General features: G+C 38.3%; 1 protein-coding gene across 2 annotated transcripts in view; it reads left to right on the top strand.

Annotated features, from left to right (window-relative positions):
• The window catches only part of USP32 (ubiquitin specific peptidase 32), a 197,259-nt gene that overhangs the window by 89,579 nt on the left and 82,794 nt on the right, over positions 1-24,886 (top strand). For both annotated transcript variants that reach the window (XM_026517507.4, XM_026517508.4), the window contains exons 3-5: positions 5,150-5,255; positions 8,494-8,612; positions 14,556-14,715. In XM_026517507.4, coding sequence (XP_026373292.2) covers positions 5,150-5,255; positions 8,494-8,612; positions 14,556-14,715 — 385 coding nt within the window. The remainder of the gene's footprint in view (positions 1-5,149; positions 5,256-8,493; positions 8,613-14,555; positions 14,716-24,886) is intronic.

Raw genomic sequence — 24,886 nt, forward strand, 5'->3', positions numbered from 1 at the left:
CTAAAGTACTTTTCTCCCCCTTTTATGTGGTGCAGATTTGCTGGTAATGACTTCTTTGTTTTCATTTTCCTGAAAAAGTCTATTTGACCTTTCTTTTTGAAAGATATTTCCTCTGAGTATAGGATTCTCAGTTTTTTCTTCTTAGTGTTGTAACCATGCCACTTCACCATCTTTTGGCTTACGTAGTTTTTGATAAGAAATGTTTCTCTCAATGTAGTATGTCTTTTTTCCTCTGGTTGCCTTAAAGATTTTCTTTTTATCTTTGGTTTTGAGTAGCTTGAATATGATTTGTCTAACTGGTTTTGGGGGGTTAGAGGTGTAATTTATCCTGCCTGTTCTCTGAACAACTTCTGTCTGTGGTTTTATGTTTTTATTAGTTTTGGAGAATTCTCAGCATTTATCTCTTAAGATATTTCTTCTGCTCCATTCTCTTTTGCTTCTAAGATTTCAACTGTATGTGTGTTAAATCACTTGATTGTCCTACAGCTCTTGGATTTTCTGTCTCGTTTCTTCCTACCCGCACATTTTTCCCCCTCTCTTTGATTTTGTACAGTCTCTTACTTGACTCTTTTGAGTTTACTGTTGAGCCATTCCAGCTTTATTGAATTCTCTGTTCCCCTGTTTTTCCTTTGTCAGGGTGGTTTTTTTCCTTTCCTTCCTTGTGTAACTAATAATTTGTGGTTGAGAGATGGATGTTTTATCCTGGACAGGAGAGACTGAGGGAAGTAGTATTTATGCCTGGCTAGACCTTTAGCATGAGTAGTTGAGTCAGTCTTGTCTGTAGCTGAGCTGTATTTCGTATTGTTATGCTTACGCACAGTGCACTATAGACTTCAAATTCCAGCCTAGGGTTACCTTTTTTAGGGTGGAATCTTATTTGCCTGAGGATTTTCCTTTCTTCCCCTTTTTTTTATTTTTTATTTTTTTGAGAGAGCGCATGTGCACAAGCAGAGGGAGAGAGAGAATCCCAAGCGGACTCCCTGCTGAGAGCTGAGCCTGACCCAGGGCTCGATTCCAGGACCCTGACATTATGACCCATCCGAGGACCCTGAGATCATGACCCAAGCTGAAATCAGGAGTTGGACACTTAACTGACTGAGCCACCCAAGCGCCCCACCAGAGGATTTTTCTAATGTCTTCTCTACCTTCAACTTTGGATCTCATTTTCTTAGTTGTTACAGTACATTAGAGAGGAGAGGGTCTCTCTCCCTACTCTTCCCTCCCCGGCAGTAGACTGATACTATTTATTCCTCAGTGTTTGCTAACACAATGGTGGGGATGGGTGTGGATGCTAGGGCAGGGGACAGTCTGTTTTCCGTTTTTCTGTTTCAGTTTTAGGCAGACAGTGTATCCCCAGAGACCTTCTCAGTGGTTCCACCTCTCTCCCAGGGGTAGAAGATCTCTAAAGGTCTAGGGCTATGATGTTTTCTACACCTGCCTCAGGCATAGAGGGTTTTTTCTGTTATCTTCCTTCAGTTTATGCAGGGGCCAACTAAAAATAGTTATTCCATAAAGTATATCTATTAAGATTTTTAACAAATGTTTTTTATGTTCTGATCTGAAGCCATCATCTCCCTAGGCTAGTTTTTGCTAGGCTTTTCTATCAATGGCACCAGAGATGTAAAGTTTTTAGCATCAAGAGTGTTATTAAATATATTTATAAACATCACTTAATAATATATTTTCATTTTTCATATTGACTCTAAGTTTTATTTCTTTAATTCTTTTTTTATTGAACTATAGCTGATATACAGTGTGAAATTAGTTTCAGGTGTACAACATAATGCTATGCTCACCACAAGTGTAGCTACCATCAGTCACCATACAATAGTATTACAATACCATTGACTATATTCCCAATGCTACACCTTTTATCCCCATGACTTATTCATTCTGTAACTGGAAGCATGTATCTCTCATTCCCCTTCACCCACTTTGCCTGTCCTCCCACCCCTGCCCCTCTGGCAGCCATCAGTTTGTTTTCTGTATCTGTGGGTTTGTTTCTCTTTTTGTTTGTTTATTCATTTGTTTTGTTTTTTAGATTCCACATATAAGTGAAATCATTGTCTTTCTCTGTCTGACTTATCTCACTCAGCATAATACCTTTTAGGTCCATCCGTGTTGTCACAAATGTCAAGATCTCATCCCTTTTGTATGGCTGAGTAATATTTCTCTGTGAGTGTGTGTGTGTGTGTGTGTGTGTGTGTGTGTGTGTACACATGTACACACACCACATCTTCTTTATCCATTCATCTATCAGTGGACACTTGGGTTACTTCCATATCTTGGCCATTATAAATAATGCTGCAGTAAGCGTAGGGGTGCATATATCTTTTCAAATTAGTGTTTTCATTTTCTTTGGGTAAATAGCCAGTAGTGGAATTACTGGATCATATGGCATTTCTATTTTTGATATTTTGAGGAACCTCCATACACTTTTCTACAGGGGCTGCACAATGTATAATCCTACCAACAGTGTACAAGGGTTCCCTTTTTCTCCAGTCCTCACCAACACTTGTTATTTCTTGTGTTTTTGATTCTAGCCAGTCTGGCAGGTTGTAAGGTGATACCTCATTGTGGTTTTGATTTCCACTTCCCTGATGATTACTGATATTGATCATCTTTTTATGTGTCTGTTGGCTGTCTGTATGTCTGTTTTGGAAAAAATCCCTACTCAGATCCTTTGCCCATTTTTTTTTTTTTTTAAAGTAGCTCCATACCCAGTGCCGAGCCCAGCCTGTGGGGCTTGAACTCACAACCCTGAGATAAAGACCTGAGCTGAGATCAAGAATTGGGTGCTTAACCGACTGAGCCACCCAGGTGTCCCATGTCCATTTTTAAATCAGATAATTTTTTTTTTTTGGTGTTGAATTGTATACGTTCTTTATATATTTTAGATGTTAATCCCTTATCAGATATATTATTTTTCAAATATCTTTTCACATTCAGTAGATTGCCTTTTCATTTTGTTGATAGTTTCCATCGCTATGCAAAAGATTTTCTATTTTAGTGTAGTCCCAATAATTTTATTTTTGCTTTTCTTTCCCTTGCTTGAGGAAACATATCTAGAAAAATGTTAACAACAGCTGATGTCAAAGAAATTACTGCCGATATTTTCTTCTAGGAGTTTTATGGTTTGATGTCTCACATATAAATCTTTAATCCATTTTGATTTTATTTTTGTGGTTTGTGTAAGAAGGTGGTCTAGTTTCCCAGCCCTGTCCAGTTTTCCCAGCACCATTTATTGAAGAGACTTTCATTTTCTTATTGTATATTCTTGTCTCTTTTGTCATAGATTAATTGACCATATAAGTATGTGTTTATTTCTGGCCTGTTTGTTCTGTTCTATTGATCTGTATGTCTGTTTTTATGCCAATATTATACTGTTTTGATTACTGTAGCTTTGTGTAGTATATCTTGAAATCTGGGAGTTCGGCTTTGTTGTTCTTTCTCAAGGTTGCTTTGACTATTTGGGGATGGGGAAGTCTTTGTGGTTCCATACAAATTTTAATATAGTTTGTTGTAGTTCTATGAAAAATGATGTTGGTATTTTAATAGGGGTTGCATTGAATCTGTAGATTCCTTTGGGTTTGAACTATTCTTTAATCATGCATTTTATTGACAAAAATTCTGCATGGCAAATACTAGGTCAGTTTGTTTTAAATGACATGGCACTTCTGACACCAATTGTGTGGGTTTTTCCCCTTTATCAGTCAGTTTTTCAACTCTCTGGACACAAATTGGATGTCCTACAATTCAGTTCAATTCTGATACTAAGTACCTGGAATTAGTGCAGACCTCACAGGTCTGATCTGCTTCCTACTTCAGATGCCAATCACAGGTCCTGGACTTCTGGTACTTCTGACCAATTGGCTGTAAATCCAGGGTTCCTCTGACCCCCTCTGTGGGTTCGATAATTTGTTAGAATGGCTCACAGAACTCAGGAAGACATTTTAAGTACTATTACCAGTTTATTTTAAAGACTACAACTCAGTAACAGCGAAATGGAAAGAGGTGCTAATGGCGAGGGATGTGGATGGGCAGGGAGGGAGATGGTGTGCAGAACTTCCATGGGGTCTCTGGTGCAACACCCTTCTCGCACCTTGATGTATTCACCAACCTAGAATCTCTCCAGACCCCGTGTTTAAGGGTTTTTAATGGAAGTTCAGTTGCGTAGGCATGGTTGGTTAAATAATTGGCTCTTGATTGGCTATTGGTGATTAACACAGTTTCTGGACCCTCTCCCCTTCCTGGAGATTGGGGAGTGATGCTGAATATTCCAACCCTCTAATCACAACTTTTCTTGTGACCGGCAAGCTTATGTTCTGAATGCCTCACTAGCATATGAATGAAAGGGGCTTATTGGATGAATAACAAAAGATGCTCCTTTTACCTACATCACTCTGGAAGGATTTTTAGAAGCTTTTGTGTCAGGAACCTGAAAGACCAAATATGTATTTCTTATTATATCACAATATCACCCGAGGCACTAAATAAAGAATTGTCGAATGAATGAATTTATGTGATTGTTGTCGCTGTCCCTCCCTTTCTTATGCATAGCTTTTGTTCTTTATTTTTGATTACTATAATACTCATTTCTAAGAGTATAAAAAATGTCTCTTGTGGTCTCTATATATTTTACTTTTTAAAAAATTGAATATATTTGACATATAACATTATGTAAATTTGAGGTGTACAACATGTTAATTTGATACATTTATATGTTGTAATATGATTGCCATTCCATTTCTGAACTTTCACTTAGAGAATGTCCATCTTTCGAATCAACATGTGTTTAAGTTTTACAGAGGTTGAAGGAAATTCTGTAATTACACAAAATTCTTATCACATTATTGGAGCTTTTGAAGGGGAGGACCTTTATCTTCTTTGGCCTTGATAAGGACTCCAAAGAGAAAGAATTCAGTGTGTGAGTAGTGATATCTGTACCTTAGAATAGGTACAGTGCGTTTTTGGCTGAGTGTAATAACAAGATGTATAAGAGGAAGAAGAGGGAGAAATTTAACATAATTTCACTAAAGTTTACCAAAGCCTTATTTGGAGATGGAGACAAGATTTGTTAAAGGTGATACCAGCCTCAGATTCCTCAACAACTGAAACATCTAACGTTGGCTTTATCATTTTCTCCTAGGTGATTTACTGTTCCTTTGGTGGAACATCCAAAGGACTGCACTTCAATAACTTAATAGTTGGGCTTGTCCTTCTTACAAGAGGCAGAGATGAAGAGAAAGCAAAATGTAAGTACTTTTATTATCTCAAAATGATACTACATTTGTGTGCAGCATAATTTACCTGAAAATTCTGATGTCAAAGCATTTGAGTTGATATTTCTCCGAATAAACAAGTGGCCAATGAGCACTTGAAAAAATGCTCAGCATAATTAGGTATTACGGAAATATACATTAAAATTAGAGTGAGATACCACTGTGTATCTACCAGAATGGCTGAAATAAAAGACAGATTAGGATTGGTGAGGATGGAAAAGTTGCAACCCTCGCACATTGCTACTGGGAGTGTAAAATAGTACTCTCACTTTTGGAAAACTGTTAGGGAGTACTTCAAACTATTAAACATTGAGTTATCATATGACCTGACAGTTCTACTGCTATGTATATATCCAAGAAAATTGAAAACATGTATGCATTAAAAAATACGCATGAGTATTCATAGAAGCCCTGTGCTTAATAGTCACAAGATAGAAACAACCCTAGTGTCCATCAGCTGATGCATTCAATCTAAACAAAATACATATGTCCATACAATAAAATACTGCTCGACAATAAAAAGGAGTAAGGTACAAATAAATGCTGCAACGTGGGTGAACCTGAAAATATTATGTTAAAGTCATAAATACCAGTCAGAGTAGGCCACATAGTATGTAATTCCATTTATATGAAATGTCTGGATTAAGCAAATCCATACTCACAGTAGATTAGTGATTGCCAGAGGCTGGTAGGGGAGAGGAAGAATGGAGAACAACTGCTAATGAAGGTGGGTTTCTTTTCGGGATGAAAGTTTTATTGAAAATGTCCCAAGGGAGGGGCACCTGGGTGGCTCAGTGGGTTCACCTTCTGCCTTCGGTGCAGGTCATGATCCCGGGGTCCTGGGAGGGAGTCCCGCATCTGGCTTCCTGCTAAGCAGGGAGCATGTTTCTCCCTCTGCCCTTTCCCGGGCTTGTGCTCTCTCCTCTCTGGCTCACTCTCTCTCTCAAATAAATAAGTAAAATCTTTAAAAAAGAAAAAAAAATTCCCAGGGGAAGTAAAGGCAAGTATTTCTGTTACATGAGATATATATAACATTTGCTCCAAAAATTCCCAGGTTTTTATCATTGGCCACTGGATGTTGGGTCTTTCTCTCTTCTTTCTTCCTTTTCTAACCTGCCTTCTGACTGCTTCCCCTAAATCTCTCAGAGTCTTCTTTCTTACCCCTGAATTTAGACTGCTCTTTTTAATCTTTTTCCTTTTTTATAGTTTTATTGAAGTGTAATTGACTTAAAATGCACATATATAAAGTGTAGATTTTGATATGTTTCAACACATATATGTACCCATATTATCACAGTTAAGATACTGAACGTATCCTTAAACCCAATTGGAATTTAACTGTGATCCTGGTTTTTCAAATTAGTGTCCCTCTACCAGCAAACAAAAACTGTGACTCCAGGCAGTCAGTAATTAAAAATAACATTTTGGGAGGGTCACAAACATAAACATACATTTAAATTTTTTCTTTCTTTCTTTTTTAAAGATTTTATTTATTTGAGAGAGAGAAAAAGAGAGGGCACGCGCAGAAGCAGGGGGGAGAGGGAGAAGGAGAAGTAGACTCCCCTTTGAGCAGGGAGCCCAGTGCCAGGCTTGACCCCCAGGACTCTGGGATCATCCCCTGAGCTAAAGGAAGACACTTAACTGACTGAGCCACCCACCCAGGCACCCCTCTTTATTTTTATTATACTGTTGTATTCGTTTTCTAGGGCTGCCCTAACAAAGTACTGCAGACTTTCGTAAGTGGCTTAAAACAACAGAAACTTATTATCTTACAGTTCTGGGAACTAGAAATCCAAATTGAAGATGTTGGCAGGGCCCTACTCCCTCTGAAACCTATAGAGAAGAATGCCTCCTTCCTAACTTCTGGTGGTGGTGTGCTTGATGTTCCTTGGCTTGTAGCCGCGTCACTCCAATTTCTGCCTGTCTGTTCACATGGCTTCCTTCTGACTCTGTTTTGTCTTCTCTTCTTGTAATTAGTCATATTGCATTAGAGCCCACCCTGATGAGGTCATCTTAATTCGATTACATCTGCAAAGACCCTGTTCCAAATAAGGTCACGTTTGTGGGTACCAGGGTTAGGACTTTACCATCTTTAGTGGGGAACACAGTTCAACCCATAACAGGTGGTCAGAGCACTCCCTCTGAGGAATCTGCTATGGGATGCTAAGGCAGGCCGGGGAACCCGCTGGGTCTTCAGGGGGATGAATGTCTCTTCTATCTTTCTGTCTTCTGTCTTTCCAATTAAGGTCCCATTCACGCACTTCAGTCCATAACGGCAGTATTTCAAACATACATATAATAGGTACATCCACCTAGCTTTATTATTTCTTAATATTATATCATATTTATTCCAGATCTTATTTTTTAGGAAATAAAATATTACAGCCAAGGTGTGGCGCTCCCTGTCTGTATCTCTCCATGGTTCTATCCCTGTTCTTCCCTACACAGAGGTAGCCACTCTCATGAATATGATTTTTCATTCCTCATGTAGGTCTTTATACATTTATGATGTTTTATAAACCCTTAAACATATCTTCACCTGTTTTGCAGATTTTAAACTTTTTAAGTAAATGGTATATGACACACAGATTATTTTGCAGTTTGCTTTTCCCTGAATATTTTTTATATTTATCCATCGTGAAACTCTTAGTTCCTTTATTCTAACTGCTATGTGGTATTTCATTGTGTGTGTGCATCTCAGTTTACCTGTTTTCTTATTGATAGACATTTATCTTTTTTCCCCTAAGTTTTGCATTACTCTAATACTCCAGTGAACATTGTTGTATCTCATGCACATGGATGAAAGTCTCTCGAGGGTGTAAGTTGAGTTGCTTAGAATCTGAATTTCTAGCATATATCACCTTTGCTAGATTTGGCCAAGTTACTGTCCAAAGTGGTTGCAATGATTCATACTCTTATTAATAGTGTATAATAGTTCCTGTTTCTCCCAATTTATTGCTAACAGTTTGTATTGTCATACCTAAACATTTTTGCAAGTTTGATGTGTTTGAAAAGATATCACATTGCTGTTTTAATTTGTATTGCTGGTTTTCATTTTCTTTTTTTTTTTTAGGAATAAATTAAATTATATATTTATAAAGTGCTTGGCACTAGTAATCACTCAGTAATATTTACCTCTCTCTTCCTTCCCTACTTCTACCAAGGTATATTTAATCTATGGTAAGTTTAATTTATTCTTTCTTTCTCCTAGACATTTTTAGTCTTTTTGCAAGTGAATCTGGGAGCTATGTTGTACGGGAAGAAATGGAAAGAATGCTCCATGTGGTGGATGGTAAAGTCCCAGATACACTCAGGAAGTGTTTCTCAGAGGTATATTTAAAGATTTACCTTTCATCCATACCTATTACAAAGTATTAACTCTTAGATGTTTATGTGCAGCATATTCCTGACATTTTTGTTTTTGATGGTTGATGTTTCAACTATTTATGTGCTGTGCTCAGAGGTCCGTGACTACTTATTACTGCTGTGTTTGTGAATCTGAAAGTTCCCAATTCTACTTTAAAGGCAAGTGTCTATACTTAATGGTATTATGAAACACACGTTTTTACACCAACACACGTTGGTGATCCTGCAGGAACCTGAGCATTGCTCGCATTGTAATGTCATTGCTTTTCTTTTTCTTTTCTTTTCTTTTCTTTTTTCTTTTTTTTAAGATTTTATTTATTTATTTATTTATTTGACAGAGACAGCCTGCGAGAGAAGGAACACAAGCAGGGGGAGCAGGAGAGGAAGAAGCAGGCTCCCAGCGGAGGAGCCTGATGTGGGCCTCGATCCCAGTACACTGGGATCACGCCCTGAGCCAAAGGCAGACGCTTAACGACTGCCCCACCCAGGCGCCTCGTCATTGCTTTTCTTTGTATAAATGGCCTTTAACCATTCTGTGACTCTGGGACCCGTCAAGGCTTATGATTTATTTGACTTAGCTGATTTGCAAAGTAAAATATTTGGGTCTGAAAAATCTGTCATTTTTTTTTCTGTTTTCATAAATAATATATTTTCATTGTAGAAAACTTAAACAGTTAAAAATGCATATCTTGGGGCGCCTGGGTGGCACAGTCGTTAAGCGTCTGCGTTCGGCTCAGGGCGTGATCCCGGCGTTATGGGATCGAGCCCCACATCAGGCTCCTCCGCTATGAGCCTGCTTCTTCCTCTCCCACTCGCCCTGCTTGTGTACCCTCTCTCGCTGGCTGTCTCTATCTCTGTCAAATAAATAAATAAAATCTTTAAAAAAAAATGCGTATCTTTAACAGAGAAAATTCTTTTTTTTCCCTTTTCATAGGTCTGCTAATATGGGAAAAGTCCCTAGAGATGGTAGAGTAAAAACCCTTTTAGAATTTTCTGATCCTTTCCTGCAGCACACTCAGTGCTGCATGATTTCTTACGGGTGGCTGTTTGACCCACTTGCATTTCACAGATGTTACAGTCCCTTATGCTCATAGTTTTATTCAGTTTAGTTTAGTCACCTTCCTAACTGTATAGGCATTGATTGTCAATACTCCAGCCATGTGCATATATCTGGTTCTAACATCTGTCTCATTGGACCCTCTAGCTGTAGCTTTTCACTATTCTTAGAGTTTCTTCTGTGTCGATAACACCTGGAGATTTCCCTTTCTTGCTTTTTGCCTGTATGGTTTTTGGTAGTGGTTATGGTGTTACATTTTACTCAGCATTTCTGTGTGTTTGGTACAAAAGGCTTGGCTTCCTGCATTTTTGCTTCTGACATACTGACTGAAAGATGGCTCTGATAGTATTTCAGTACTTCAAGACAAATAAGCTATGGTTTTTCTCTCCACTAACAAACATTTTCTGGTCAAAAAAAGTCATCTAATCTTGGCAGGCCTGATTAATTAGATTTTTCACAGAGATGTCAAATGCATTAATACTCTGTACATTTTGGGGGAGAATGTATATTTTTCTTATTTTAATAAGTTTTATGCACACATTCCCATTTTATAGATGGGAATTAAATGTGGTTAGTCACCCAGTTCCCTAAAGTTTATGCACAATAGCAGGTACATGTATTAGATGATAATTAGTGCTATGGGGAAAATTTAAGTAAAATAAGGGGGATAGGTGGTGATAGGGAGGAGGTGGCTGAGTGTAGGTATTTCGTGTAGGAGAGTTGGGAAAGGCTTGTCAGATAAATGGCACTTGAACCAAGAATTTAAAGGAAGAGAGATATAACCATGCAGATATCCGGGGGAAAGCATTTTTCAGGAAGAGAATATAGCAAAGGCCCTGAGTTGGGAGTGTGCTTGACATGTCCAAGCAACAAGTAGGCTGGAATAGAGTAAGAGAGTAGTAGGATATGAAGTTACAGAGGTTGGGGAAGAGGTTGGAGGTTGGGGAAGTAGGGAGATTATATATGGCTCTGTAGGACAGTGTGAGTTCTTTGACTTTTACCCTGAGCAAGGTAAACATTGGAGGGTTTTGGGCAGAGGAATGAATACATAAGGGGTTTTTTGTTTTGTTTGTTTTTAAGATTATTTATTCAAAAGAGAGAGAGAGCACAGAGGGGAGGGGCAGTGGAAGAGGGGAAAGAGAATCTCAAGCTCCGCTGAGTGCAGAGCCTGCCAGGCTCAATCTCATGACCCAGAGATCATGATCTGAGCCAAAACCAAGAGTCGGACACTTAACCAGCCAAGCCACCCAGGTTCGCCAACATGAGGTTTTTTAAAACATGATCAGTTTGGCTCTTTGTAGAGTGTAGGCTAAACAGAGTCCAACTGAGATATCTGTGACTAATCCAGGTAAGAGGTGATAGTCATGTAGATCATGGTATAGCAGTGAGGTGATGCAAAGTTTTCAGATTCTGCATTTATTTTGAAGAAGAATTGACAGGAACTTTTCTTGTATTGATTATGAGCTGTGGCAGAGAGAGAAGAGGATGGCTAAGGTGTTTGGCTTGGTGTAGTAAGTGAATGGAGTTTCCTTTAATTACGATGGCTAAGACTATTAGAGGTGAAAGTTTGGGGTTTTGATATCAAGGGAGATTTAGGACATAATTAAATTTGAGAATCATTTTAGACATTAAAGTGGAGATGTCAACTCTCCTTTTTGATATATAAGTTAGAGTTCATGGGATAGGATTTGTTGCATTATAGTTGAGGGTGAGATCATCTTGGAGTGAATTTAGATAGAAAACAGGTTGGAAGACTGAGTCCTGTATTCCACTGTTTAGAGATTGATGAGATAAAGAAGAATAAAAACAGGAGTCTAAGGAATAATCTGTGAGGAGAACCAAAAAAGAATGGTGTCCTGGAAGCCAAGTGATGAAAGTATTTTAAAAGAAAGGAGTACTTATATCAAATAAACTAAAGGTCAAGTGAGTTGACCTGTGATCATTGAGAAGTGATTATTAGATTTGGCAATGTAGAGGAAGGTCATTGGTGTAGGTCCTGTGGAGTTTAAAACAAATAAATAACTGGAGTTAGGATACTAAAAGAAGTTTGCTCATAAGAGGAAATTGTAAGGGGGAAAGTGGAATGTTTAAAATTGCATTTAATGGAAAGGGAACAGTTAGTATAATAAAAAGATCATAAGACTGTTAGTAAGGCTGCGGTTAAGTGTTGTATGAAGGACAAGATCTTTGGAAGAGGAAAGATCAAAGAAATGAGAGGCCCTGGTTTTGGAATACTCACAAAGAAGCTATTTAAATCACTAGATGCTTGTGTTTGTTAAAAAACCAACACTGTAAATGGGCTAATTTTTTATCTGATTCAACTATTTGATGTATTTACCTATTGTAATTTCTGAGTAATGTGTCTGATTTTGTCCAAACCCTTGCTTTTCAAGTTAGCCATGTTTCGGTATGAGTCTATTTATATTAGAATAGGCTTATTTGGACCTCCTGTAACAAAGCTTTGTGGTTTTGGGCAATCCAGAAAAAAAAACCCAAAACGATAAAGAGAAGCACTTTAACTAAAAGATGTGGACCTAGCACCTAGATTTAAGTGACATGATATGGGTTTCAGCTTTTTCTATTTTGTGCTTTTATTAGCCTTGATGAAGTTATAAAGGAATCCCCTTTTTAGGCATTGTATTATTCTGTTCTTACTGAATATTTTCTTTGGTTGTCAGTTTTTTTTTTTTAAGATTTTTATTTATTTATTTGTGAGAGAACACAAGTGGGGGGGATCAGAGGGAGAAGCAGACTCCCTGCTGAGTAGGCAGCCCAGTGCAGCTTGATCCTGAGACTCCAGGATCATGACCTGAGCCAAAGGCAGTCGCTTAACCAGCTGAGCCACCCAGGCGCCCTAGTTGTCAATTTTTAAGGTGCAAATTCATATTTTATATTGTTCTTTAAAGATGTATGAGTTTCAGGAGTCTGTTTATTTTTAATTGCCCTATGTTATTGGAATTTTTTTCCTACACTGCCATTGTGACAGTTTATAAAAGGAAGCTTTCTGTTTGCTGCCTTTTTTAGAAGACATCCATGACTCAAAAACATAAAAAGTCAGGTTTAACAGATGGAATTTTGGTGTTACCAGTATTGCAGTGATCTGAGTGGACAGACAGATTTCAGAGATTACTTTATATTTCACCAAGTCAGCCAGCAAGTGTGGTGTATAGCTTAGGCTTAGAAACTTTGGACTACCTGGGTTTAGTCATAACCCTGTCACTGTGTAATCTTAGATTATTTAACTTTTTAATGCCTCAGTTTTTTCTTGTGTGAAATAGAAATGATAATAGTATCTCCTATAGAGGGTTACTTTGAAGATTAAATGAATATAAAAATGTTTAGGGGTGCCTGGCTGGCTCAGTTGGGGGAGTTTGTGACTCTTGATCCCAGGATTGTGAGTTTGAGCTCCATGTTGGGTATAGAGATTACTTAAAAATAAAATCTTTAAAAAAAAAATTTAGAACAGTGCTTAGGGAATTGTAAATAATATTAATTATATGGGAAGGTGGTAGAAGTGCCTATTTTAATTGGCAGCTTCTTTCTTAGTACATGAGGGTGCATTTTATAACATCTTAGCTTCACTGAAACCATTGACGCTACATGTTTCAATGTACCTAAGATCCCATCAATTGTAGGATATACCTGTATGTATTACAAAGAAAGAAAAAAACCTGCCAGTTATAATTGAAGGACTCTATTGATTTTAAAACTCATCCCAATGTCAGAGATGTTAATGTGTGTGAGCTTGTGAGATATATACTGCTAATCCTCTTTATAGACTAAATGTGGGAAACAGAAAGAATATGAGTATGATCCCTAATCTCTACACATGCTGGCAATGTCCTCACATGTCCCTGCAGCAACTCTGAATGCCATATTCTTCCATTCAGAAAAACAAGACAAAACAACCATGTTATTTTGATGTTTTGGATAGTACTGTTAAATCTTCTGAAACTGCTAGGCTAAGTATATTGCTGTACTTAATAGGATGCTGCCAAACAGTGTAGGAATTATTTCTACCATATATCTCTTTTAGGTTATGAGTTGTTTGTATCCCCTAATATTTCCATCAGGATTAGACCTGATAGGCTCCTGAATGTCATTCTTCATTGTATTTCCATGTGGGTTGCTTCTCTCTTTTTTTCATAGAAACATCTGGCCCTCATTCACCCTAGGTCCTCTTGTCTTCCAGACAAAGAAATTGAGTTGTACCAAGCTATGTGATGTTCTTTCTGAGCCCGGATACTTTTTTATCCAGAGATTTAGAAAACAAAATATTTGACAGGAAAGCAAAGAAATAGAAATCTACTTGTTTCTTTTTGTATTCTGGTTGACTTGTGAATACATGTTTTCAGTGATGCCTTCTGGAAGAGGGCCCCAGGATAGTTGTTTTTAATTTGCCAATGAAATTTAAAAGAGCATTTTAATACCACACATATTTAATTAAAATATGCTAATTATAACAGATTAAGGTACTGAAGAAGAGGGATAAGGCAAGTAAAAAATTGGCCTTAAATATAGAAAAAAATGTAGTTTACTGATTTCAGATATACCTTAGTAAATAAAATGTGGCTTATTAGTAACAATGCACTGCTTTAACAAATTGATGAAATAATTTACAATTAGCCAATAGATTTTATGGAAATGGAAGTTCTTAAGTACAGTTGTTTTTGGAAACAGTTTGATTTTGAAATATACAGCCTGTGTAGTGTTGTTTAGACAACAGTCCTTCCTTTGTAGATAGTAGAAAGGTAAATGTCAGCGAATTGCAAATTTCAGGTTGTGCAAGTTCTAAGTAAGATACCTTAAAATTTCACTAAACCTATGGTTTTTTTCCCTTTTAATTTTAGGGTGAAAAGGTAAACTATGAAAAGTTTAGAAATTGGCTTCTTCTAAACAAAGATGCTTTTACCTTCTCTCGTTGGCTACTATCTGGAGGTGTTTATGTGACCCTCACTGATGATAGTGATACTCCCACTTTCTACCAAACTCTCGCTGGAGTCACACATTGTAAGTAATGGCATTTCATTGTTTTCTATTCACTTTTTAATACAATTGCCTGGTAATATGCGAATATGCCTATTAAGGAGAAATTTATTGTCAGTGGGTTTTTTTCTTCCAAAGTGTAATAAAATAAAATACTGTAGCATTTGGTACATAGCTGGATGGGAAAACCGTTTTTCCTCTTTTGTACTTCACATGTGTGGAGTTTTTCCCCACACAAAGCAATTCCCCAATGTTCTGTAGATACCAGATGGGTATTCTACAGTGCAGTTCAGTTCTCACACACTGTCTATCTGGGGGTTAGCACAGACCCCACAGGTTTAAGGCTCAGTCCCATAAGTATCCATCTACTGCCCACATCAGAGGCCAATCACAAATCCCAGTTGTTGCCAGTGCTTCTGATCAACCAGCTCTAAATTAGATGATCCTCCTCCTTGGGTTTGTTAATTTGGTAGAAGAGGTCATAAAACTCAGGGAAACAGTTTATATTTACTGACTTAATGTATAATAAAGGATGTGTTAAAAGAACACAGATGAACAGCCAGATGAAGAGATACACAGGGCAAGTCTGGACGGGTCCCAAGCACAGGAGCTAGGATGTGCCAGTCTTTCTGGCATGTGGATGTGTTCATCAATCCAGAAACTCTCCAGACCCCATACTTTTGGGATTTTTATAGAGACCTCATCACATATAGGTATGATCAATTATAAACTCAATTTCCAGTCTCTAGTAGGGCTGAAAGTTCCAAGTTTCTAATTATGGCTTGGTCTTTCTGGTGACCAGCCTCCATCCAGAAGGCCACCAAGAGTCACCTCAAGCATTAGAACAAAAGACCTCTATCACCCAGGAAATTACAAGGGATTTAGGACTTCTTTGTCAGAAACCCTTATCACTCAGGAAGTTAAAAGAGTTTGGTCAAAGACCAAATATTAGGAGGAACTGGGGGCAGAAACCAATTTCATACTATTTCACAATAGCCTTTCACAATTGTCCTTTTAACCAAGCGGTATTAGTTTCCTAAAGTTACTGTAACAAATTAGCACAGTTCTGGAAACTGAAATCAAGGTGTCAACACATTCCTCTGAAGGCCCTAGGGAAGAATCCTTCTTTGCCTCTCCCAGCTTCTGGCGATCCCAGGCTTTGCTTGTGGCAGTTTAACTCCACTCTCTGCCTCCATCTTCCTGTGGCCTCTTCTGTATCTCTCTGTGTCCTTTCCTTTTCTTATAAAGACACTAGTTATTCGATTTAGGGCCCAGCCTAAATTCAGGATGCTGAATTCATTACATCTACAAAGACCCTGTTTCCAAATAAGGTCACATTCTGAGGTTCCAGGTGATCATAAATTTTTGAGGAATAGCATTGAACCCACCACTATATAGGCCTTAAGTGTTAATTTCTACTGTTCTTTCCTGTGGGTACAGAGAAGTACCTGCACTGGGCTTTTGCTGATTCTTCTTCTTAACACTGGAATGCCTTTCCCTTTCCTTCTCCCTATAGATCCTAGTCATCTTTGAAGACTTAAATCACATGCCCTTTTGTTTCCATGAAACCTTTTCTTGCTTTCCTGTGAGAAATCATCTCTCATTCCTCTGAACTCTCATAACACCTTTTTTGTACACTTCTTGGATGAGCTTACCACTTTCCACCTTTTATTATAATTATTTATAGCAGTCTATTTATATGTACATGTCATCTCTCTCTCTCTCTCTCTTTTAGAGAAAGAGAATGTGCCAGCAGGGGTAGGGGAGGGACAGAGGGAGAAGGAGAGAGAGAATGCCAAGCAGGCTCCATGCCCAGTGTGGAGCCTATGTACATGTCATCTCCTAAATCATAGAGTCTATATGAGTCTTTCCTTTTTCTCCCTCTGCGCCAAGCCTTAAAAATAAGTATTTGTTGACTGAATAGAGTACCTTGGGTGTCAAGTACTGTTTGTATCTGTTGCTTTATGGATCTTATTACTGGCTACTAATTATACAGCAGCTACTTTTCTGCCCATTTTCATTCCATTCTTACCAGAAGTTCCAATAAATTCTTGCATGAATAGGCAATGAACTTGATTCTACTACTTTTCAGTGCCCTTGTCTTTATTTTTGATAGGAAGCCTCTTTAAAAAAAAATTGTTTTGCATTGGGGCGCCTGGGTGGCTCAGTCGTTAAGCGTCTGCTTCGGCTCAGGGCCTGATCCCAGGGTCCTGGGATTGAGCCCCATATTGGGCACCCTGCTCCGCTGGGAGCCTGCTTCTTCCTCTCGCACTCCCCCTGCTTGTGTTCCTTCTCTTGCTGGCTCTCTCTCTCTCTGTCAAATAAATAAAATCTTTAAAAAAATTTGTTTTGCATAAAAAATTAGGTAATCTTTTTATACTCACTGTAAGCTCTAACTTATATTAATTGTCAGTCTTACAGGTATTTTGCAGAACTTTTGTTTTCATTTGTGATTGATTGTAAATTATTTTTCTGTTAATATTGGCTAATCTCCTTTAATGACTTACATTAAAGAAAAAATTATCCTGACACTTGTTAAATGGTAAGGAAGACTTAAATCCAAGACTTCTGCAGTAGTGTATTACAATAGGAGAGAAAGATTGGTCAAAACTGTATAACAAGGACAAATGAGGAGTTGTAGCCAGGGAGTGAGGTGAGGTAGTCAGTGGAGGGAAAATTACTAAGAGGAGGTATCAAGGGTAGGGGGAATTCTTGCTAAAAGCAAGCCAAGGACTTATTCATCAAAGGTGGCGTATGAGGAACTTGATCAGAAATCAAGGGTAGGCAGACAACTTGGCAGGATTCTTTGCTAAGACTGGATTTGAGCAGACCAAAGACTGGATGGGGGCCAAGTTGGAGACCTAGTCGAGAAGAGGGCTCTAAGAAGCAGGACTAAAGTGTGGTCAAGGAGAAAGTCTTTTGTCAGTTTTTTAAAGTTAAATTAGGTCTGACATACTTTGCAAATGCGAATGCTACTGCTTGCTTGTTTTGGAAAGCACTGTATTATTACAGATTACAGATTTACAATCAGTCAAAATAGTTTTCAAAATGTTAAAAATGTTATCCCGTTATGTGGTTCCGTTTTTATTTGAAAATGATCTTTTCTATTTAGCTTTTTGTCACTTGGGAAGATTTTTTTGAATTTTTAATAGTATTTGAAAGTTATAATGCCTTTGCCTTGTTAAAAAATGTTTATCTTGAATTATTTAAAGCAAATATTAATGTAGATGCATTGTTTCATCTGTAATAATGACCTTCTAATTTCTAAACTGAGTGGTTTCTTCTTAGGGTCATTGTATTAACTCATATCTCTCTGCAGCATTTTAGCACTATTGACCATTCAGTTTTCATAAAATTCTCTTGGTTTTTGAAACATTGTAGTTTCCTAGTTTTTTATTATCTGAGGTTTCTTTACTGCTCTCCTTTTTCTGTCTACCTTTTAAATGTAAATTATTTCTCATGGGTTCGCCTTTGGCCCTATTTTATTCTTAGATGATGTGCAGGCTTTTGTTTCATTACATAAGTCATTTCCATTGCTTTGCCTATCCATCATAACTCTGCAGGTAATACCTTGATGAAGTTTTCTGGTCTTGGGGTATCTCAAACTGTATATTCATTTAATAAACGCCTCCTGGATATTGGTGAAAAGCAAAATTCAGCTGAGTAAATTTGAAGATCAGATTGGCTTTATTCAAATCATGAACTCGGCAGTATCCCATTTAGCAAATAGAAAGGAGCTCTGAGGAATTTTACAGAATGGAAGGCTTTTATAGGCAGAAGGGAGCGGGAGTAGGGATATGGGATGGAGTTTCTAACAAAGAGTAGATTGTTAGATTGTTTCAGGCATGGTCATCTTCCTTTGGGAGAATGGCAGGGGTCTGTCAGGCAGATTACTTTATTAGTGCTGACCAGGTAATTCCAGATTGACTGGTTAAAGTTTTATTATCCTCCCCAAGGAATTTCTGGGAGGGGTTGAAATTGCAGTTAGATGAGATAGTAAGTCTTCGTTGGCTGGCATGGGGTTCAGCACACGTGACTCCATTTGGGGCCTGTTGTTCTTTTTCTTTTTCTTTTTCTTCCTCCCTTCCTTTCCTTCTTTCTTTCACAACACTGAGCTCAAACTCTAGACCCTGAGATCAAGACCAGAGCGCAGATTGAGACAGACACTTAACCGACTGAACCACCCAGGTGCCCTTACTGTTCCTTTTTAAAACTATGTATATTCTAACATCTCATATGTGAAATCAAATTCATGTTTCCTTGCTTTCAATCCATCTAAAGGTTCAAAAAGCAAACAATATTTTGTTTGTATCTGTTGTATCGTGGTTAATAGTATTTGTAATTCCAATCATCCATTTTGAGATTAATTTTGACTTTTCCTTGTCAGGCTTCATGTTAGATCCTACCTTAACTCAGCCATATTTCTTGCATCTTTCTTTACTGCTGCTGTCATTGCAATATTTATCCTTATTTATCTGACTATATGTTAATGCTAGAAAAGAATGAAGGACAAATTTGTTGTGTTTGTTGTTGTTTAGTTTACATTAAAAAAATATAAACTCTTCTTTTCCCTCCTCCAAAATCTTTGAGGAGTCTTCATTTTCTGTAGAACAAAGTTTAAACTCGTTAGCATGGCTCTGAAGTCTGAATTTCCTATTCTTTACTTTCCATATTCATTTCTCCTTTCATATGTTCTCTGCTTCAACTACAAAGCATTGCTCAGTATTCCATGACTACACCCCAATGAACTTTTATAGCTACCGTGTACATCCTCCTAATATTCCTTCATTTAAGATTGCATTTCATCTTTCAGCCGTTGACAATTGAAATACTCCTTTGTCATCACAGCCCAATTCATGTGCTCCCTTTTTTGTCCTGCTTTCTCCATTTTTCTTCAGTTTGAATTAATTACTTTCCATTTGCATCCTTGCACATTTTACGTTTCAATTAAAGCATTTAAGATGCTTTTTGCTTTACCTTAGAGGCATTTGGAAATGGCTTTGATTCCCCTCAGAAGTTACAAGTCTCTGGAGGATGAGGTCTTCTCCACTTCATCTTTGAGTTCTTCTTAGTACAATGTTATTGGACTGCGGCAGTATTAAAAAATTTCCGGCCGCTAGCAGTCTACTTTCTAAGTACTGATTTAAACATTTGATTTTGACTGAGTAGCTCAGTCATTAAGTGTCTGCCTTCGGCTCAGGTCATGATCCCAGGCTCCTTGCTCAGCAGGAAGCCTGCTTCTCCCTCTCCCACTCCCCCTGCTTGTGTTCCCTCTCTCACTGTCTCTCTCTCTCCCTGTCAAATAAATAAGTAGAATCTTTATTTTTTTATTTTTTATTTTTTTAAAGATTTTATTTATTTATTCAACAGAGATAGAGACAGCCAGCAAGAGAGGGAACACAAGCAGGGGGAGTGGGAGAGGAAGAAGCAGGCTCATAGCAGAGGAGCCTGATGTGGGGCTCGATCCCAGAACACCGGGATCACGCCCTGAGCCGAAGGCAGACGCTTAACCGCTGTGCCACCCAGGCGCCCCTAAATAAGTAGAATCTTTAAAAAGTAAATAAATAAACATTTGATTTCCCCAGGAGTGAGCAGGAGATACATGTTGTTTTAGGATTATAGCACTAAACCTATGCCAAGGAGAAAGGCCAACATCATGTTTGAATAAGGTTCAACAGTCTCGGGGTGCCTGGGTGGCTCAGTCGGTTAAGTAGCTGCCTTCAAGGCTCACGTCATGATCCTGGGGTTCTGGGATGGAACCCTGTGTCAGGCTCCCTGTTCAGCAGGGAGGCCTGCTGTTTCCTGCCCCCACACACTGCCCTTCTTTGCTCGTGTTCTCTTCTCGCTCTCTCTCTCAAATAAATGGATAAAAATCTTTAAAAAAAAGTTTCAACAGTCTCATAGTATGTGAACATTCATATAAAGACATACCATATTTTTAGGGGAAAATCGAATTATGATATTTATAAATGTAAGTAACTGCTGAAAGTTGCAAAGATCTTCCTTCTAAAACTCTTGGTTAGATAAATGATGTGAAATACAGAAAATTGATCAGCATTAAGGCACATAGAGGATCAGCTTACTATAAATAGGAGGGAATTATTTATCTGAACTAATTATTTTATCTACCCCTATCGGGCCCCCATTGATATCCCTGGTGGCCATAGAAATAAGTCAGTAGTGTATGGTAAAAGCCTGAAGAAATGCTATGCTTTAAATTTTCTCAGTTATTTATAACATTTTAAATTGCTGGCATCTTAGTTGAATTTTGTCATGTCCTTGTTTCTTGTAAGAGGAATACACCAAAATAAAAAATTAATCAAATATAAGGCTACTATGGTATATTGGTAGTTATCAGTCTTTATTGATCATTAGAATTATTTGGAGAGGGTATTAAAAGTACAGGTTACTGGTTTTGTGGTCATGATTGTTATTCAGTGGGCCTTCGGACGGTGTACCTGAACAGACACCTAACGTAATTCTGACGTAGGTGGACCGTGAACTACATTTTGAGAAATACTGCTAGGATGTTTAGGAGTTCTTCAGACTCTGAGTCAGTGGACCTATCACTTATTACTCATGTAAGCATGGAAAATTTATTTAATCTCTCTGAACTTCTTTTTCCTCCTCTGGAAAACAGGGAAAATGATACAATTTACCTCACAGGTGTGTTGTAAGGCATGTAGGGGAGGAAAACTTTTTTCCTCTACCCATCTTGGGTTCATTGGCTAGGGCCCTAGACTATCAAAAGGCAGGTAACAAGCAAAAAACATAAGTTTATTAACATTGCTTATGCATGGGAGTATTCACTGATGAGTAATTGAAACAGGTGGTTAGAACTTGAGTTTATATAGCATCTTAGCAAAGAACAGTAAGTTTGTAGAAAAGGGACAAGACAAAGGAAAAGGACTTTGAGCTTCTAGAGGTGGCAATTAGGGGAAGGCAAATGTACGGAGAAACTAATAGTAGATAGGGCTGGTTAATAAGGTTTGTTACGTAGATTCATTAATCTAGTGCAATCTCCATGTTGATAAGGATCTAGAGTAGTCTCTGGTGATTACTTCTGTCCTTCCTGGTAGAGGTAGAGGGTCAGGGAAGACACTTACAAATTAAGAAACTGGGGGGGGCGGGCAGAGAGCTTTTCTCTTATTTGCTTCTTCTCAATTACCTTCAACTCAATATAATCCTTATGCCAAAGTGACATATTTGGGGTAGCATATTGTTCTACCCTTTAGGGGTACATGAGATAATACCTGTTTTAAAGGACTCAGCTCGGTTCCTTTTGTGGAATTAGTGCTTTATGGTGAATATGCATCCCCTTGTATCACTGAACACTTGGCTTGCAAATGTCAGTGAGGTTCACCCCATTATCTTCAGGGAGTAATTATTTTAGAAACAAGTAATTTTGTAACGGAGGGTTGTAGATCAGTACAAAAATTAACTCGTCCACATCTGTGCAAAGAAAATCTTTTTCTTCTTAGTTTGTTTTATTTCATAATTTGTAGAAACAAAGAACCAGCATAAACCAGTGAAACAGACAACTCAGTGGCTACAAGCTTCAGCAAATAGCTGCTTTCTTCATGGGGCTTACCATGAAGGCATTATCACAAAGTCAGAATTACTGCTAAATTTCATTTATTAATTCTGACATGGGTAGGTTTACATTCTGATGGCTATGATTTGTCATATTATCTTTAAATTCTCAGTTTCTGGGTAAGCAGTGCACAATTGAATTCTTTGCAGGCTCTTCCACTCAAAGCATATTTGGTACATTAAACTTTTCAAATAATGTGTCCTGAATATGGAAACTTGTGATAAAAAATAAAGAGTCTATGATTTATAAGTAGACAGAAAATATTTATTTTTAAAGCATCAATGACTCCATTTAAATTTGTGTAATGAGCCAAGGTATCTAGGAAATAAAAAGGAATTATAATTTTTCACTTGTAAATAACATTTATGTTATAGCGTAGATGCCTCTGATTACTTTTTCATGTACAATTATAAAGTAAAATTTGAAGTCACAGTAAATTGAACACACTGCCATATTTAATCGAATGTTGTTCTCTCTTATGTAAATCACAAAGGAAACTGGGGAGCTATTTGTATTCAATACAGAGTTAGAATAATTAACTGATTTGATTTATACAATATTTTAGATTTTGTCATGGCAAGTGTATTTTTCAGAACTGCAAATTCCAAATTATTGTTACCTTACCTTTTTTTTTTAATTTAAGAAATTGAATTGGAACTTTATCCCAGAGTTAAGTTTTTAATGTTTGAGTAGATCTTAATAAAATTTTTATCAGGGCTGTTATATTTTTCTATCATAATTTGCTATTTAAATACCTAAGATTAGATCTGAAGAGGATCAAGATGGTAGAGTAGAAAGATTCTGGGCTTACCTCCTCTGACAGACACACCAAAATTACAACTACATGTGGAACTACTCTTTCTCAGAATAACCTAAAGACTAGCGGAACAGCTAATCCACAACTAAAGATACAAAGAAAAAGCCACATTGATCTAGGTAGGAGGGGGCACAGAGGTGTGATGTAGTCAGGAACAACACCGCCAGTGTGGTAAACCTTACGCAGAAGGGATATCACAAATGTGGAAGTCCTCCCTGAAGAGCAAGGGGTTTCAAGCCCCGCATTGGACATCCACACCCTGGGGACCTGCACTAGGAAGTTGAGCTCCCAAAAGGCCTGGCTTTGAAACTCAGCAGAGCTTAACTCCAGGAGAGCCGATGAGCTATAAGAAACCTGAAACACTACTCTTAAAAGCAGAGCACAAATGCACTCTGTGCACAAATGCACTCATTCCAAGAGCACAGAGGCAGGAGTTTGAAAAGTCCCTGGGTCATATGTGAAGGAGGTTTATTTGCCAATTTTAGTGCATGTACTGAAGGGGCAGGGATTTGTAGGAACTTGCCCCTGGAACAGAAATGCAAGTAGGTGCCATTTTTCTTACCCTCCTACCTAGCTGTCCTGGTGCTAGTAGGTGCCATTTTTTACATTCTCCATCTACTTTGCTAGCACCACTCACCCTGCCCCAACATTTCTGCACCCCTAAATTGTGCCCCCCTCCCAAGCAAGTGACTCTCCAAAACAGCTTCTCAGCTCGGTCTAGTACCCCCTGCTCAAATGGCTCCCACCCCATAGCACCCATTGGGTGGCCTGCACCAAGATTGGGGACCCCCAAAGTAGCTCCCACCATTCTGCACCCAGCATGTTGGTATGGCCTGGACCAGCAACCCCCAAACTGACTTTAGCCCCAGGGAGTCAGCCCAACTAACCTAGTGTGCTTGTAGCAGCTGCATTTGGTCATTTCGGCCAGTCGTGCTAGGGACAGTCCTGCTTATTGGTGCACTTGCAGCCATCACAGCCCAGTCACAATAGGAAGGCACACACAACCCACAGAGGGGATACCATGGGAGCTCCTGGTTTTGGTGACCAGGCGGACTGTGCTTCTGGGCCCCACAGGACATGTTCTACATAAGGCCACTCCTTCAAGACTAGGAGATATGGTTGATCTACCTAATACATAGAAACAGACACAGGTAGAATGAGGAGACACAGGAATATGTTCCAAATGAAAAAACAAGGCAGAACCTCAGAAAAAGAACTAATGAAACAGAGATAAGCAATCTACCTGATAAAGACTTTAAAGTAATAGTCCTAAAGATGCTCACTGAACTCAGGAGAAACATGGATAAGCACACTGAAAACATGAACAAAGCTAGAAAATATAAAAAAGAACCAATCAGAGGTAAAGAATATAGTAACTGAAATGAAAAATACGCTAGAGGGAATCAATAGCAGATTAATGATGCGGAAAAATGGATCAGCAGTCTGGAAGACAGAGTGGTGGACATCACCTAAGCTGAACAGCAAAAAGGAAAAATGAGGGTGGTTTAAGGGACTTCTGGGACAACATCAGGCAGAGTAATAGCTGCATTATAGGGGTCCCAAAAGGAGAAGAGAGAGAGAGAGAGAAAGGGGCAGAAAGCATTTTTGAAGAAGTAACAGCTGAAAACTTCCCTAAATCTGGGGAAGGAAACAGGACATTCAGGTCCAGGAATCAGAGTTCCAAACAAGGTAAACCCAAAGAGATCCACAGGAAGAAACATAGTAATTAAAATGTCAAAAATTAGGGGTACCTGGGTGGCTCAGTCAATTAAGCGTCTGACTCC

The sequence above is a fragment of the Ursus arctos genome, unplaced genomic scaffold, assembly GCF_023065955.2.
Source record: "Ursus arctos isolate Adak ecotype North America unplaced genomic scaffold, UrsArc2.0 scaffold_24, whole genome shotgun sequence".
NCBI classification, from domain to species: domain Eukaryota; kingdom Metazoa; phylum Chordata; class Mammalia; order Carnivora; family Ursidae; genus Ursus; species Ursus arctos.